At 31.2% G+C, this 17086-nt stretch overlaps 1 protein-coding gene across 4 annotated transcripts; it reads right to left on the reverse strand.

Annotated features, from left to right (window-relative positions):
* Positions 1–8042: 8042 nt before the first annotated feature.
* On the reverse strand, positions 8043–11162 carry LOC120080345. Of its 4 annotated transcripts, none has more exons than XR_005482480.1 (4): positions 10242–10666; positions 10044–10119; positions 9096–9746; positions 8043–8265 (listed from the first exon to the last, which is right to left on the reverse strand). XR_005482480.1 is itself a non-coding variant. In XM_039034986.1 (4 exons), exons 1-4 carry the CDS (start codon positions 10892–10894, stop codon positions 8245–8247), a joined length of 387 nt encoding a protein of 128 aa, XP_038890914.1. In that variant the 5' UTR covers positions 10895–11162; the 3' UTR covers positions 8043–8244. The 4 variants fall into 4 exon arrangements, 2 of the variants coding, with proteins under 2 accessions (XP_038890914.1, XP_038890915.1); XR_005482481.1 differs by having other exon boundaries at positions 9096–9358; positions 9539–10119; XM_039034986.1 differs by lacking the exon at positions 10242–10666 and adding an exon at positions 10868–11162 and having other exon boundaries at positions 9096–9358.
* Positions 11163–17086: the final 5924 nt, after the last annotated feature.

Genomic DNA, 17086 nt, shown 5'->3' on the forward strand with positions numbered 1-17086 from the left:
ATATGTTTCTATTCGATTTAGTTTATTATTGTTTTGATTCTCGATTTTAGGTTAATTTTTCATTTTTTTTTCTTCTCATTTTTAATTTTAATTTTGAAATTAAATTCATTTTTAATTCTCTTCTCCTCTCTAGCAATTCCCTTTTTCTTCCAAAAAGTCAGAGCCCACAAAACTCCTAGATTCTCATCCTAGAGAATACAGAGGAAACCATTTTATGGTGCCCATTTGAGATAAATTAGGGTTTCGAGTTCCTGATTTTTTGCAGAAAAGGAAAAACATGAAGATTAGATTTTCAACAGTAAGTCTTTATTCTCCCTATTCTATTTTTTCTTTTTCTTATTTATTTATAAGCATGTTGAATTTTATATTAAATGCATAATGTTCTGTATTTCTTCTGTAAAATTAAAAATTTAGTAAAATTTGAGATTTGGGTCCGACCCCCGTTTTCAATCAAGGACCTTCACCAGATTCTTCAATAACATGTATCTCAATCCTAGAATATAAGATTTGACATTGCGATCAAATCTTATGGCTTTGAACAAAATGTTGACGAACCTTATGTTTACAAGAATATTGTCAACAAGACTATAGTTTTTCTGGTACTATATGTTGATGAAAGACTATCGCAATTACAAATAGGGAGATGCTCAATATGTTCTTGGAATCCAAATAATTCGTAATCGCAAGAACAAAACGTTAGCTTTATCTCAAGCATCCTATATAGATAAGATGTTGTCTAAATATAAGATGCAAAATTCCAAGAGGGGTTTATTACCTTTCAGGCATGGAATTCGTTTGTCTATAGGAACAATATCATAAGACACCTCAAGAAATTGAGTCTATGAAACCAATTCCATATAAATTAGCAACTGGGAGTTTGATGTATGCAATGTTGTGTACACGCCTAGACTATATTATGCAATAAGAATAATCAGCAGATTCCAGTCCAATCCTGGATATGATCATTAGATTGCCGTTAAGAATATCCTCAAGTATCTTTAGAGAACAAGGAACTATAAGCTTGTGTATGGTACTAAAGATATGATTCTTACAGAGTACACTGATTCTGATTTTCAAACCGATGATCAGGATTCTAGGAAACCTACTTCGGGATTAGTATTCACTTTAAATGGAGGAGGTGCAATATGGAGGAGTATAAAACAAAATTGTATTATTGACTCCACCATGGAAGCGTAGTGTGTAGTTGCATGTGAAGTACCAAAAGAAACAGTATGGCTAAGGAAGTTCTTGACTGATTTGGAAATAGTTCCAAATATGCATCTGTCTATCACCCTCTATTATGATAAAGTGGAGCAGTTGCAAATTCCAAAGAACTAAGAAGCCATAAGTGCGGAAGCACATCGAGTGCAAGTACCACCTCATCAAGGATATAGTACACTATACATAAGCTTGTAAATAGTTTTAGTATTATCTTTGGCTTTGACATCAAGTTCCTATTTGGGTTGCTAAATTGCTCATGGCTTCTATTGATAATATTAGTTGTTTGGTAGTCATTGGTTTGTTGATAAAGTGAGTTGTTGTTATGTTAATATCTTTGTTAGTAACTTTTGTTATCGTTGGTAGTCATGTTATTTTTGGATTTATAATTAGTGTACTAGAAGACTTTAATGAATGTATTGAAAATAATCTTGGTGATAAGTTGTTTGTAATTTTGATATTGGAACATACGACTTATAAATAGTTTTGTTGTTGATCAGTGTTTGGCTGTATGTCCTAAAACTCGCAGTATGTAATCTTTAAACATATTCTATTTTCAATAAAGTTGTTATTGAGGTTTATTCAATAAAGTTGTTATTGAACTTGTAAACTGCACTTGTAATAACCTAAATCCAATAAACTAACGAACCCCTGGCTATAGGCATGAATGCTTGAACTTTATGCAGAGACATCAAAGTGGATCAAGTTGGAGTATATAGCCAAAATAGTCAATAAGAATAAGGATAGGGTTGGGAACCTTATCTTGAAAATATGGATGCGATGCACTTTGTATATAATACAAATGATATGAGTCCAAAATCGTTCATGTAGAGACATACGAGTGGAGGCATCCTATTCAAAAGATGTTTGCATAAGACTGGGCCATGAAATCGTCACTTTTCTTTATAATAACCGTTACTTTTAAATTAACTATTTCAAATTCGATACCTAAGGTAACTCGATCTTAATCCTGAGCTAATTATGAACTCCTATTTATTCGAGATTATCCTTTAATCTGCATGGGTGACAAAAGCTCATCATCGCCGCTTGATAAGCCTCCCATTTTAGGGGTAAGACTAGATAAATAGCTAGGGTCATAGTTTTGCAAGATGAAATTCACTCCTACCTGACTTCAGGGATAGTAGATATGTTGTTCCCTTAAGTACTGACTCCTAATCTTGAATAAGGAGCCTCGCCCTCTCTATGACTGAGAGGGACTCGTTTTAGTGGTAAGACCACAAACTAATTGTTCATTAGTGGATTAGCTGAGACTTCAGGAGCAAGATATATTAGAAGGGTAAAACGATAATTTTGACCCAACTGTAAATACAAACAACCTGTGAAGGATCAACTTATTGATTATGGTTAAATCGAGTGGACAGAAATATATCTACACTGAGGAGAGTGAAACTATTGGGCTTTAGTGGAGTGTCTCGATAGTTAATGAATATTAATTAATTTGGATTAAAAAAGTTTGGCCAATTAATCTCAAAACATTGGAGTTCATGATCTGTAGGTCCATTAGGCCCCTCTACTAGCTCATAAATGGATTAAACCTTATTATAGTGTGTTGGGAAAATTTGAAATGTTCAAATTCGAATAAGGGTTTGGATTATTATATTTGATATAATAAATGTTTAGTTATCAAAATACAAAAAAAATCGGAGAGTTAAAATATTTAAATTTGATTTAAATATTATATATGAATATGGATTCATATTTGAATTAGGTATTTTATTAATTTGATATTTGATATTAAATTAATTTTAAATTAATTAAATTTTTTAATTATTTATTTATTTATGAAAAAATTTTGATTTTGGAAATTCCAATTTGATTTTGATTTAAAAATAAATTGGTTTTAATTTAGAATAAATAAATAAATGATTTTAAAATAAAAGTGTGATAATCCCACGTACCATTACACCTAATTAAGCTTTTTAATGGAAAATTGGGTGTCAAATTGTAATGAATTTTATTTGCATGCCAATTTTATATAAATACATGTTTTAATACAAATTAAAAGGAAATTTAAAAAAAAAAAAAAAAAAAAAGCTGAAGCTGAAATTAATTTTCTTTTTTGAAAATTTTTCTCTCCAAATCCAAAAATCTAATTTCCTATCAATTTGGGTTCCACTACCCATTCTAAGACCACAAAAATGGTAGAGAAGCTCTTGTGGTTGTCTACACCAAGGTTTCACGAAAAAATTCACAGTAGATTAAAGTAATTAAGAGAATTCTTCAAAAGTTGTACATATTAACCTTAAATTCTAGAAATCTAATATTGCATGTTAATTCACTAAAATTAATGTAATTAGAGTAGTTAGATTCTAAATTACTTCTTAATGTTGAATGTAAACTCTAACAATAAGTTCATGGTTTATTATATATAATTTTGTCTTTGATATCAAATTTTTATTTTCATGATTGGGTTGTTAAATTGTTAAATTGTTCATGGCTACCATAGCCCAATTTTGTACTAGTGCCTTTTCCTTTAGATTTGACAAGCTTAATTGCTTGGTTTCAAAAAATTTGTTGATGATTTTTATTAAGTTGTTTTTGTTTATAAGTTTAAAATTTTCCTAATGAAACTAAGAAGAAAATTTTAAAATATCTCAATTAGTGAAAACATCATGTTAAATAATCTATTGAACTTTTGTACTGATCTTTACTTTTTAACCATAGTTTTCGATATGTTAAGAAAATGCTTTTTTTTTTTTTTTTTTTTTTTTGCAGGGAAAACCTCCAGATTGGGAGGATTTTGTTGGTATGACGAGATTCAGTTGCACGAATATTTTGGTTTTGTTCTCCTTTTTATTGGATGTATCTATATGACCCTCGAAAGTAGACAATCAACTCTCTAGATCTTTAGACTTTAGAGCTTTATGTATATACTAGTCAATATAACTTGTTGATAGGTTAGTTAAACAATTTATCACTTTCTTTGTTGTGAATTACTTAATTTTTGTGTTTGTTTAAAATTGAGTTGTATATAAAATCGCAATTAATATTTTTGTTTTTATACATGTGTCAATAAAAATATTATTGATTTGTACATGCGTAAGGAAAGAAAAAAGTATATATATATATATATATATCAATAAAAAAACCATAAGACATTTAATAGCGAACAATTATTGATAAAAATTAGGTAAAAATCCAATATTAAAGATGATCTTCAATGTCGGTTCAAAATCGACATTGAAGATAGTATTCAATATCGGTTGATAACTCATATTGAAGATAATTATCATTGAAATCTTTGTCATCTATAATGTCGATTGTAAACCGATATTAAAGACGTTTTATAACACAATCTTCGATGTCGGTTTTCAACCGACATTGTACCCCTATAATATCAGTTTTAAACCGATACTAAAGCCCAATTTTGTAGTAGTGTGCTAGTAGGGTCACTTACGGAGTATTTTTATACACACCATTTCTTATGATATGTTTTCAAGTAAAGGCAAAGGATAGATCAACGAATGACAAGAAGAATTCGTGACCATGCCCATGAGACTAGATTGAAGAATCCGTGACCATGCCCATGAGACTATATTGACGTTTCTACATATGTTTTATCATGTATTTCATGTTCTAGATTCTTGTAGTCAAATGTTTGATATCATTATTTTTTTTCTTATTTTAAACATATGTTCAGGGATACACCGAACAAAGGTTTTTCGTTATTTTTAACATTTATTTTGTTGAAATGCTATATTTTATATATATATAAAAGGTTTGATTCTTTTTATTTAAGTTGCAAAAGGTTTATTTTCAAGTGTATACATGTATGTAATAACATACTATTAACTAATGTTAAAAAAATATTATGCTAATTACCATTAAGTTAAATTCGTCGTATACGTTTTCCTAAATTAAAAGAATCTAAATTTTGTTGTAATGACACACATCATTAAAGTCAACATCAAAAAGTATTTGGGATACCAGAAATTTAATGCAATAAATTGAGGTGGTGGATGGTAGTTGCTTACTTTACACGTAAGTAGCTAATTCTTTATGGATACTTATAATCATTCACTAAGCACATCTCTCTCCCTTACACACCTATCTATTAGTTTTGAGTGCAAACATAGATAGTAGGGACTTAATTAGAATGCATGTAGTATTATTATCTACCAATAATAGATTGTTTGATTTCTATCATTGAATGATAGAAGTCTATCGTAGTTTATTATTATCGATAAATAGTGATATTCTGTTATATTTAAAAATATTTAAATAATTTTATCATTTAAAATAACTATCCATAAAAAAATATTAACGATATTAGTTATATTAATTTAAAAACTATACGATTTCTGTCAATTAGAGAATAACTTAATTAATTAAGACATTTGTTTTTGATAGAAAAAATTAGAGAGAAACAATTTCTTTTCTTCTATATGTTTGTTCCAAAATAAAAGAATCCCCAACATATGTTGTTAAAAAACAAAATAAATAAATAATAAAAGAGAAAACAACTACAAAAGGCTATATAATATATATTTTTTTCAAAAATAGCGTTAAATTATTTAGAAAAAGTAAAGAGGTAGAATTGAAGTTGTCTTAAATCTATCATTTATAAATTTAAATTTCTAATTTACCATTCACTAATGGCATAATGGGACTATTTAACTTGTAAGTAGATTTTTTTAATTCAATAGGTATAGTTGATGGTAACAAGACAACTATCCTTGTCGAGTTGTGTACTCCACAAATTAATGATTTTAGGGTGTCATCCATAAAAGTAAAAATAAAATCATTGTGAATGTAAAAATATTGTCATTTTTTAATTATCCAAATGTCAAGTGATATTAAAAAAATATATATTTTATTAGAAAACTCAAAGCTTTCCAAAAGGAATAATTGGAAAAAATTAGAAGTTTTAGTTATTTATAAAGAAACCAAGAAACTATGTCACAATGAATCTTTAGTAATTTAAAATTTTATTTTAATCGATGAAGATTAAAATAAGTTATTTTAAAAACTTATTCATAAAATTTATTTTATCATACTACAAATAGTGATTGTAGTATGATAAAATACTATGAATTTATTGTGGAGCTAACGTTATGCAATTTAATAAACCAACTTATTATAGTAAACCAACCACTAACTTTTTTATGGCAATTTAATGCAATAAACTACAGCTGGGTTGATTTTGTGCCTTATACATTACATTAATGTCTTTCTACATTTAATTTTGATGCTTAATCCCAACTGTTTACTTTTGCTCTCTATGAACCTAATTGATTATGAATGCTACGAATAGTATGTACACGTGTTGGGTTTGAGTTCGAAGAGTATTTTAGACCGATCAAAAAATTCAGGTTGGTCGAGTTGGTTACTCAAAAACTTCAAAGAGGGTCTCCATTCTCCAACTCAATCCTTAAAATTCAAGTTTGAGTTCGGTTATGTTGTTGGATTATTATCATATTTTTCTTATTAATTTAAAATATTTCGATTTATCTACAACACATGACTTAATAAATAAAATATTGTATAATTCAAATGTCAAATATCAAATATATATCCATGTTATCTATTACAAGCTTTAAACAAATATAAACATCATAACAATTGTTGGGAATGCGACCAAAGTCTCACATTGGCTAGATAAGGGGAGGATCATGAATATATAAGTGATGACAATTATTTTTATTCGTATTAGGTCTTTTGGGGTGAACCAAAAGTAAAGCCATGAAGATTTATGTCCAAAGTGGACAATATCATATCGTTGTGGAGATAGTTGGAGGGTCGTTGTCCCTATCAACAATACTAAAAGAATAACATCAATTTAAGTCCTAACCGAACAAAAATAGAAAAATCCCTATCAACAATACTAAAAGAATAGCATCAATTTGAGACCTAATCGAACAAAAATAGAAAATTTCAATCCAACTTAACCGAGAATCATTTGAATAACCCAACTCATTGATGCTATCTTTTCATCAATCAAGTACAACAATTTTCTTGGTCCAGTCATAAAGAGTTATTCAAGTACAATATGACAAATAATATAATTTGATACCTATATTTATATAAATAAAAACAAAAAATTAAAATTGAAATCTATTGATGAAGTGTCAATATGTTAATATTGTTGTTCCTCTCTTCCTCATTATATCCTTCTACTTTTACCTATTTTCTTCGACTACCTATATGTTATGATATACATTATAATATATATACATACATACATACGTGTATACTTAAATCATTAAAATTTTAATACTTGAACTTCAAAAGTCGTGTTTAGTAAATCAATAAAATTGACACACTATTATAAAATTAGGCTTTAATGTCAGTTTAAAACTGATATTAAAGGATACAGTGTCGGTTGAAAAACCAACATTGAAGATCGTGTTATAAAAGGTCTTTAGAGTCGGTTCTAGACCGACATTATAGGTGACCAAAATTTCATTACAAATTATCTGTAATGTTGGGTTGAAAACCGACATTGTACATCATCTTCAATATCAGTTTAAAACCGACATTGTATACCATCTTTAATGTCAGTTGTTTACCAAATTTTTTCAACAATTGTCTGTTTTTTTAATGCCTCACTTTTTAAATTATCCAATCCATTTTTAATATTGGTCAAAGAGTTAAAAACGACATTAAATGTCTTGTGTTAGGTCAAGAAATATCTGTCATCATATTTTATTAAATTTTTAAAAAATTGATACTTGTGTTTCGTGCCTAGTATATTATGCATGTATACTGTTCTGCATGGCAAGCCAACAAAACTAGCTCATTGTACAAGTACTTCTATAATATATGGACAACGACTTGTTCCTCTACAAACTACAATCACTATCTAACTTAACTTCCATTATATTTATAAACTAATTTACATTCTATTAAGATAAAATAAAAATAAAAATAAATTCAGCCTTACACAAATCGCCCAACAAAACTAGCCCATTATGTTCCAATCTCATTGATCTCTTTTTGGGTATATGCATTTCTTTGATTTACCAAGAATATTGCACAACTGAATCTCGTCTTACCAACAAAAGTCTACCGATCTAAAAGTTTTATCTGCAAAAAAATCAAATGAAACTAAATTAACAACAAAATAAATATTATAACTAAAAGGGAAATTATTTCAAATGGTAAAATTGTTGAGAATATTTACAAGATATAAAAAAATTGTAGAATTATCAATGATAGACGCTGATAGATACTGATAGACTTCTATTATCAATGTCTATCAATGTCACTGATAGATATTGATAGAAGTCTATCAGTGTCCATCTGCATTTATCATTGATAGTTCTAAAATTTTGCTCTATCTTGTAAATATTTTGATTCATTTTTTATATTTAAAAATAGCCCAAACTAAAATATACTAATTATCCGATAGTTATCCTCCTCATTTAGTAATAGGGCCATAGTATATGTGAAGGTATTGGAGATATTCGGTAAAGATGACTACAATTCTAACAAGCTTGCAAATGAATTAGCCCTTTCTAGAGAGAGAAAAAAATAATAATACAATCCTTTTCTAAACTTTGGGAGGTTAGAATTAAATCAATTACTAGGAACAAATTTACCTTGCAATCACATAAATACATATAATGGAATAGGACATACTTTATTTCAAATAATACAATATTTTATCCAAAGAACAAACAATAGTGAATAAATACTCCATCTCCTTCGTTGCCCTCCATCATACATGTATTTCCTTACGAATCAAATGTTTATATCACACAATATATATTCAAACTCACAACATCTTGTATATTATGAACAATGATTCTTCAGAAAAAGAGTGTGTTAAAAGCAATGTAGAAGAGACATTCTAATTACACCACTTAATAAATTCTCTCTACTGTAGATACTGGATGTAAAAATATAAAAATTACCGCAATGTTATCGTTGCTGCTTCGAGTTGTATCTTCCATTGCGAGTCGTTTCAAGTACATTCCTGGATCTTTGACAGTGTCCCTGGTTATACCAACTACCTCAGAGTTGCTAAGGACATCCCACAATCCATCACTAGCCATAACCTGTGTTACAGAAAGATTCGAAATCAAGAAATAGAACAGTGCAGCTGGTAGTTGAACCGTTGTCGACCTCTTTCTGTTAAGTATTGTAACCACCAGAGCTTCATTGTTGGCCGAATCGCCTGCACGTATATAAACGAAATCGAATGTGAGATTAAAGAAAAAAAAGTGAATAATAAATTGAGAGAGTAAGGCATTTGTTCGGTAATACTTTGAAGAGTAATAAAAGGGAACCTCCCAATTTGTACAGTGGACTAGGCCTTTGGCTGAACCACTTAAACTCCTGTGTCTTTTCTTCTTACCTCTACGATAGTTTAGATTTTGCTAAGGTATCGTTTACACGATCGTGTAGTTCCTATTGCATCGTGTAGCTCCTCAATTGTCGTCTATACGATCGTCTAGTTTCAGTCAATTGTCGTATACACGATCATCTAACGCTTCCTCCAATCGTTTACTTAATTGAACTATCATTTAGTTCTTGGTGCATCGTCTATATGATCGTGCAGCCTTCTGGAAAATGACATAAGGATTTTCAAGTTTCAACATTCTATTGCCCCTAACTCTTGAATTGTTATCAACCGTTATATCTGAGTGTATTATGATTATTAACATAAAAATCTTGACATCTAAGACAACAACCTGATGTATGCAACATCATGTTCAAGCATAAGCACACGAAGAACAAATCATCAAATCAACTAGAATACCTTATATTTCAGCACCCAATTAGTCCTTTCCACTTAGATTTAGCGGTGGCATGTTATTTTAGAAGACATATGTAAAGAAAATTGGGAGAAAGTAACATACCTCTAAAAGTGACCATCTGGGATGAGAGCAACCCCAAAAGTTTAAAAATAAAGTGTATCAATGGTGTGCAAATTACCTGATCAAGAGCACAAGCGAAAAGATATTGAAATAAAATGCCCAAAATCAAAACTGTAACTATTCCTAGTTTCGGTTAAATGCAATTACATAGTTCCTCAATTTCTAAGCTTATAAACTTACCAAAAATAACTTGAACCAATGCTTACATAGTTCCTTTTAAAGTCTGGACTAGCTTCAATTCACTTGGATTGGACCATAAAAGGTCCAAACCGCTATTACACTCTCTATAATAACAAAATCAAATCCAACATACCACAACAACTAGGTCACAGCCGGCTCTGCAAGCAACCTAACAATGTAACCTAGCAATGTTATGATATTGTGATCAGCACTTATTCCAAACCAAACTTGTTAATCTCTTCCTTGTGATTATATGAAACTTTACTAAGGCTCACGAGGGAGTGTTTTCAACCACTGAATAAGAGAGTTAAAAGTTATATAAAGACATTTTACTTAAAACCATATGTAAGAGAAGAAACTTATATATCCTAGAAATTAGGCTTATCAAAATGAAGAAAAAATTAGTAATTGTAATCGAATAGAAAAGATAATAGTAACCGAATTCATTTGGCAAAATACATGAAGATCAAAAAAAAAAAAACGTATAAACAAATAAAAACAAGCAAAACTTATGAAAATAAATCAACACAACAAGGTTATAAAACTCATAAACATAAACTATGAGTTTCACCCAAACAGCATAATTCCAAATCACACCTTATCACAAGTGTCCTTAAAAGACTTACCCAAATGTGAGTTGATCCAAAAATCATCTAAGATTCCAATCAAAGGCTTCCTTCTGAACACAAGTCAATATCATGATTTTATCAGAACAATAATCTTCGAGTTCAATAGTTCAAGTTCAACATATTTGATCCAACTAGTTATTTCCTTGCGTGAAGCAGATGGAATTACACATGAAGTTACTGTCCAACAACAATGAAAAGGCTTACAATAGCCTGGCATGTTGTTGACAGAAGCAAGCTACAACTTCTTGGTGTTTGTTGCATGATAATTGTATCATATTTTCCAAGAACCCACTTGTTTTATTTGGTAATATTTATGGTTTTGGTAATAAAATCTCATTACTATATTGATTGGTGCTGCAGGAAGCAAGAATAGATCAGTCCACGCTACAATAATTTGGACCTTTTCTGTTGATTTTCGTCGAGATTAGTTAGAAAGAGCGTCGGTCGAACTTTTGCCGACGGCTAATTAATCGTTGGGAGGACAATGGACAAAGCCTCACCAGCGTAACCTTCCAGCCCATTGGTATAACACGCAATCGTGGGGTAAAACAGCTATCTCGACGGACGGAGAATAGGACCTTTATCCCGACCCTAAACAAGACCGTCGGGATAATTATTAAACCCCGACGGTCTTTTTGCCCGACGGTGCAAGGTCACCATCAGTATAATTGGATATATCCCGACCGTGAGAAATTAGAGCCACCATCGAGAGATATTTAAATTATCCCGATGGTGACCTTGTATCGTCGAGCAAAGTTTTTTTTATCCCGACGATCTTTATGAATTACGATCGTCGAGCGAACCGACTTACGTGGACGGTGTGTTTGCATCATCGGGATTTCATAGATTTTTCGACCCCGTGGACTGTCAGGGTTTTGTTTATTACCGTCGAGAGAAGAAGAAAAATGCATTAAATATGGTTTTTTCCGACCCCTTGTAGCATCGGGATTATATATTTAACCGTCGAAATTAGCTTTTTTTTTTTAATTCTTTACTTAATTTTTTTTTTTCAAATGTCAAAGCTATTTCAATTTTACAAATATCATTCAAACTAATATAAAAATTGCCAAAATCAAGTAAATGTCATACCACATGAAAATATTATATAGAAAACATGTTTGAATTTCAAGTCTTAAACATACTATTCGTTTCATACTGTTAGAAATTAATAAGCTAGATACATTATGGATAACACATTCCTAGATACATTTCTAATTTCAAGATACATGCATTTCTAGATACATGTAATTATTCAAGTACATAAATGGTATGTATACATGTACTTCATTTATTTTGTATCTTTTAGGAAGTGTCTCTTGAGTACTATATAAAGAGTTCATTTCCCTCATCTGTATGAAAGAGAAAAGAATAAAAAATCAATAGAAGAAAATTGAAGTTTAAAAAGAAATTGAGTTTCAAGGGAACAATATTCTTCTCTTGTGCATTATTGAGTTTTGTAAGAGAACAAGTTTCTTCTCTTAAAAGTTTGTGAGATTTAGAGTGAATTTAGAATGAGCTCGTCAATGCTTTCAACAAAGTGGTATCAGAACAAAAGGATTGAAAGATATCATCTAACATGTTGTAGCCTCAACTTCCTCGCTTTGAGGGAAAAAACTATAGACGGTGGAGCCAACAAATTAAGGTTCTTTATGGATCTCAAGATCTTTGGGATATTGTTGACAGAGGATATTCGGAGCCAGAAAGTGAGGATGACTTTCACCACAACAACTCAATGAGTTGAGAGATACTAGAAAAAAAAAGATAAGAAGGCATTATTTTTCTTCTACCGAGCCATGGATGAAAATATTTTGAAAGAATATTAGGAGTCTACTGCTAAAGCAAAATGGGATGCATTGAAGAATTTGTACGAAGGAAAAGAAAAGTAAAATTAGTCCAATTACAAATACATCGAGCTGAATTTGATACCATTTGAATGAAAGATGCTGAAACTATTGAAGATTTTTTCAACCGTGTTCTCTTAATTGTTGATCAATTGAGATCAAATGGAGAAACAATCGAAGATTAAAGAGTGGTTGAAAAGATCCTTAGAAGCATGACTAGAAGATATGAGCATATTGTTGTAGCAATTGAAGAATCCAAAGATTTGTCAACTCTCTCCATCAATAGCTTAATGAGATCTCTTCAATCTCATAAGCTCAAATTGAAGTTGTTTGATTCTACTCTTTCAGAAGAAGCTTTTCATATTCAATCCTCCTCTAGAGGGTGATCTGGTGGAAGAAGAGGTGGATGTGGCAGTAGAGGTAATGGATGATCTAATATCGTATCAAATTCTGAGTCAGAGAGCAGAGACAATCAATCTTCTTCAAATAGAGGAAGGGGAAGAAGTTCAAATAGAGGAAGAGGGAGAAGTGGTAGTCAGGGAGATTTTTCACACATACAATGTTTCAATTGTAGACGCTATGGACATTTTCAAATAGACTGTTGGTCTAAGAAGGCTAATTCTAATCAAGCAAAAACCACTCTAATGCATGAGCAATAGGATAATTCAAGGTCTTCTCTTCCTCACATTCAACATCCAAGAAACAAGTATTGAGAAAATATGATACCTTGATAGTGGTTGTATTAACCACATGACAAGAAGAAAGGATATTTTTATATCTTTAGATGAATCTCATGAAAATGTAGTGAAGACTGGTGACAACAAGAAGCTTGAGGTCAAAGGAAAAAGAGATATTCTTGTCAAGACAAAAAAGGGAGCAAAAAGAATTACTGAGTTATATTATGTTTCAAGTCTCAAACACAATCTTTAAATGTTGGGCAACTTCTCCTAAAAGGACATGATGTTATCTATAAAGATAACATATGTGATATTAGAACCAAGAATGGAGGTCTCATAACGAAGGTATGCATGACTCACAAGAAAATGTTTCCAATTAAAATATGCTATGAGAAGCTTGTTGTTTTGAGACTTTAGTAAATGACTCTTTATGGTTGTGGCATTGTCGCTTTGGGCACCTGAGTTTTGACACTTTGTCTCACATGTGTCAACAACATATGGTGAGAGGAATGCCAAATATTAAAAAAGAAGATCAACTTTGTGAAGCATGTGTTTTCGGAAAGCATCATCGAAATTTATTTCCGACTGGAGGTTCTTGGAGTGTATCAAGACATCTCGAGCTTGTCCATACAGACTTATGTGGACTCATGAGAACCACTACACATGGAGATAACCGTTACTTTCTCACATTTATTGATGACTACAGTCGGAAAACGTGGATTTATCTGTTAAAAGAAAAGAGCTCTACTTTCAAATGTTTCAAGACATCAAAGCAATAGTGGAAAATGAAAGTAATTTGAAATTGAAAGCATTGCATTCGAATCGTGGAGGAGAATATATAGTCTTTGCAGATTTCTTGAAGGAAATGGAATTAAGCATCAGAAGACTATTCGAAGAATTTTTCAACACAACGGAGTTGCAGAGTGGAAAAACAGAATAATAATGGAACTTGCAAGAAGTATGTTGAAGGCCAAGAAGCTTCCAAATCAATTTTGGGGAGATGTAGTAACTTGTGTTGTTTATCTCCTAAATCGAGTTTCAACTAAAAGTGTGCAAGGTATTACTCCTCAAGAAGCATGGAGAGGATTGAAACCAACTATTAGTCATCAAGAGTGTTTGGGTGTATTGCTTACTCTCATATTTCAGACGAGAAAAGAGGTAAACTAGATGATAAATCAGAAAAATGCATTTTTTTTTTTGGTACAGTGAGAACTCCAAGGCTTACAGATTATATAACCCTGTAAGTAAGAAAGTTATTATTAGTCAAGATGTTAAGTTCGATGAAGCAAAATTCTGGCAATGGGATGCATCAAATAAAGACTAGAATCCATTATTTGTTGACATGAATCACAAAGAAGATACTCGAGACTTGGAGCATGAAGAGACTCAACCACTGACTTCACCTTCTTCATTATACTCCACAAGTGATGAAGAAACTACTCCAAGGAAGACAATAAATATTGAAGAGATCTATAATACTTCAAGATGATGAACATGCTGATTTTTCTTTATTTGTAGATGTTGATCCTATATACGTTGAAGAAAAAATTCAAGATGAGAAATGGAAAGATGCAATGGATCAAGAGATTGATGCAATCAGAAGAAACGAGACATGGGAGTTAGTCAAATTACCAGAGAATAGAAAAGCTCTTGGAGTCAAATGGATCTATAGAACAAAACTAAAGCAAAATCGAGAAGTGCAAAAATACAAGGCCAAACTCGTAGTAAAAGGTTACAAACAAAAGTTTGGTGTGGATTATGAAGAAGTTTTTGCACTAGTAACTCGCTTGGAGACTATTCGTTTGATATTAGCCGTTGTAGTACAAAATAACTGGAAAGTTCATCAGATGGATGTCAAGTCAGCATCTCTAAATGGGTATTTAAAGGACGAAATATATGTTGAGCAGTCCCCTGCTTATGCCAAAATTGGAGAAGAAAATAAGGTGTGTCGATTGAAGAAAGCATTGTATGGGCTAAAGCAAGCACCAAGAGCCTGGTACATACGTATCGATGATTTTTTCTTGAAGAATGGTTTTAGAAGATGTCCATATGAACATGCTCTCTACACCAAAGAATACGAAAATGGTAATTTCTCAATGATTTGTCTATATGTTGATGATTTAATCTTTACGGGAAATTCAAACATGGTGATTGACGAGTTGAAAGAGAGCATGAAGAAAGAATTTGAGATGATTGATATAGATTTACTTCATTACTTCCTTGGTATTGAAGTAGTAAAACAAGGTGATAATGAGATTGTAATTTCCCAAAAGAAGTACGCAAAGGATTTATTGATAAAGTTCAAAATGGAGAATGCTTATCTTGCTAGTACTCCTATGAAACTGGGTTTAAAGTTAAGCAAGCATAATGATAGTGAAGCTTTTGATGCCACCATCTAAACAAGTCTTGTTGGATGTTTAATGTATTTAACTACAACTAGACCTAATCTTATGTTCTCAGTAAGTTTATTGAGTAGATTTATGGCATCACCAAAGAGAAGTCATTGGGAAGCTGAAAAGAGAATTCTTAGATATATTCTTGGAACTGTTGATCATGGAATGCACTATAAAAGGAATGTGGATAATGTTCTTGTTGGCTACAGTGATAGTGATTGGGGAGGAAATATTGATAATTTCAAAAGTACTTCTGGGTATGTATTTAATATTACTTCTGGAGCAGTTTCGTAGGCATCAAAGAAGCAGGGTAGCATTGTCAACGACGGAAGCTGAATACATTTCTTTGTCTGTAGCTAGTTGTGAAGCACTTTGGCCTAGAAAAGTACTACATGAATTGAAGTGTCCTTAAGAGAAAGGGACGGTCATGTTCTCTGACAATAAATCATCTATTTCACTTTCGAAGAATCCAGTTTTTCATGGAAGAGGTAAACACATACAGATTAAGTATCATTTCATCAGAGAATTGATCAAAGATGGAGAAGTATATATCAAGTATTGCAAGACACAAGATCAAGTTGCAGACATATTCACAAAAGCATTAAAGACGGACTTATTCTTGAAAATGAAAGAGAAGCTCGGAGTCAGGGAAGTATAGCTTAAGGGGGCATGTTAGAAATTAATAAGCTAGATACATTATGGATAACACATTCCTAGATACATTTCTAATTTCAAGATATATGCATTTCTAGATACATGTAATTGTTCAAGTACATGAATGGTATGTTTACATGTACTTCATTTATTTTGTGTCTTTTAAGAAGTGTCTCTTGAGTACTATATAAAAAGTTCATTTCCCTCATTTGTATGCAAGAGAAAAGAATAAAAAATCAATAGAAGAAAATTGAAGTTTAAACGGAAACTGAGTTTCAAGAGAACAATATTCTTCTCTTGTGCGTTCTTGAGTTTTGTAAGAGAACAAGTTTCTTCTCTTAAAAGTTTGTGAGATTTAGTGTGAATTTAGAGTGGATTCGTCAATGCTTTCAACAAATACATCCACAATTCCTCAATAAAAAATACAAGTTCATGATAGTGTCGGGTCATATTAGGGAGATGCATCTACAACCTTAATCCACAATTCATAAATCGAAAATAACATTAACGATACAACCTAAAATATTTTTCGGGAGATGCATCGATCTAGGACTAAATGCATACATATCCTTCGAAACGTAGGGAGAAAAAAAGGTAATATTTCTTAAAATTTAAATTTCGGTGGTACATAATTTTGATTATTTTGGAAGG

The sequence above is a fragment of the Benincasa hispida genome, chromosome 6 (assembly GCF_009727055.1).
Source record: "Benincasa hispida cultivar B227 chromosome 6, ASM972705v1, whole genome shotgun sequence".
NCBI lineage: Eukaryota > Viridiplantae > Streptophyta > Magnoliopsida > Cucurbitales > Cucurbitaceae > Benincasa > Benincasa hispida.

Bases quoted from the DNA above. Each gene is read 5' to 3' on its own strand.
- LOC120080345 (XM_039034986.1), bottom strand. From the start codon at position 10,894: ATGATTTTTGGATCAACTCACATTTGG. The intron at 9,359-10,043 runs GTATGTTACTTT...ATATACGTGCAG, and splicing joins CCAGATGGTCACTTTTAGAG to GCGATTCGGCCAACAATGAA. The intron at 8,266-9,095 runs GTAATTTTTATA...ATTTTTTTGCAG, and splicing joins GCAGCAACGATAACATTGCG to ATAAAACTTTTAGATCGGTA.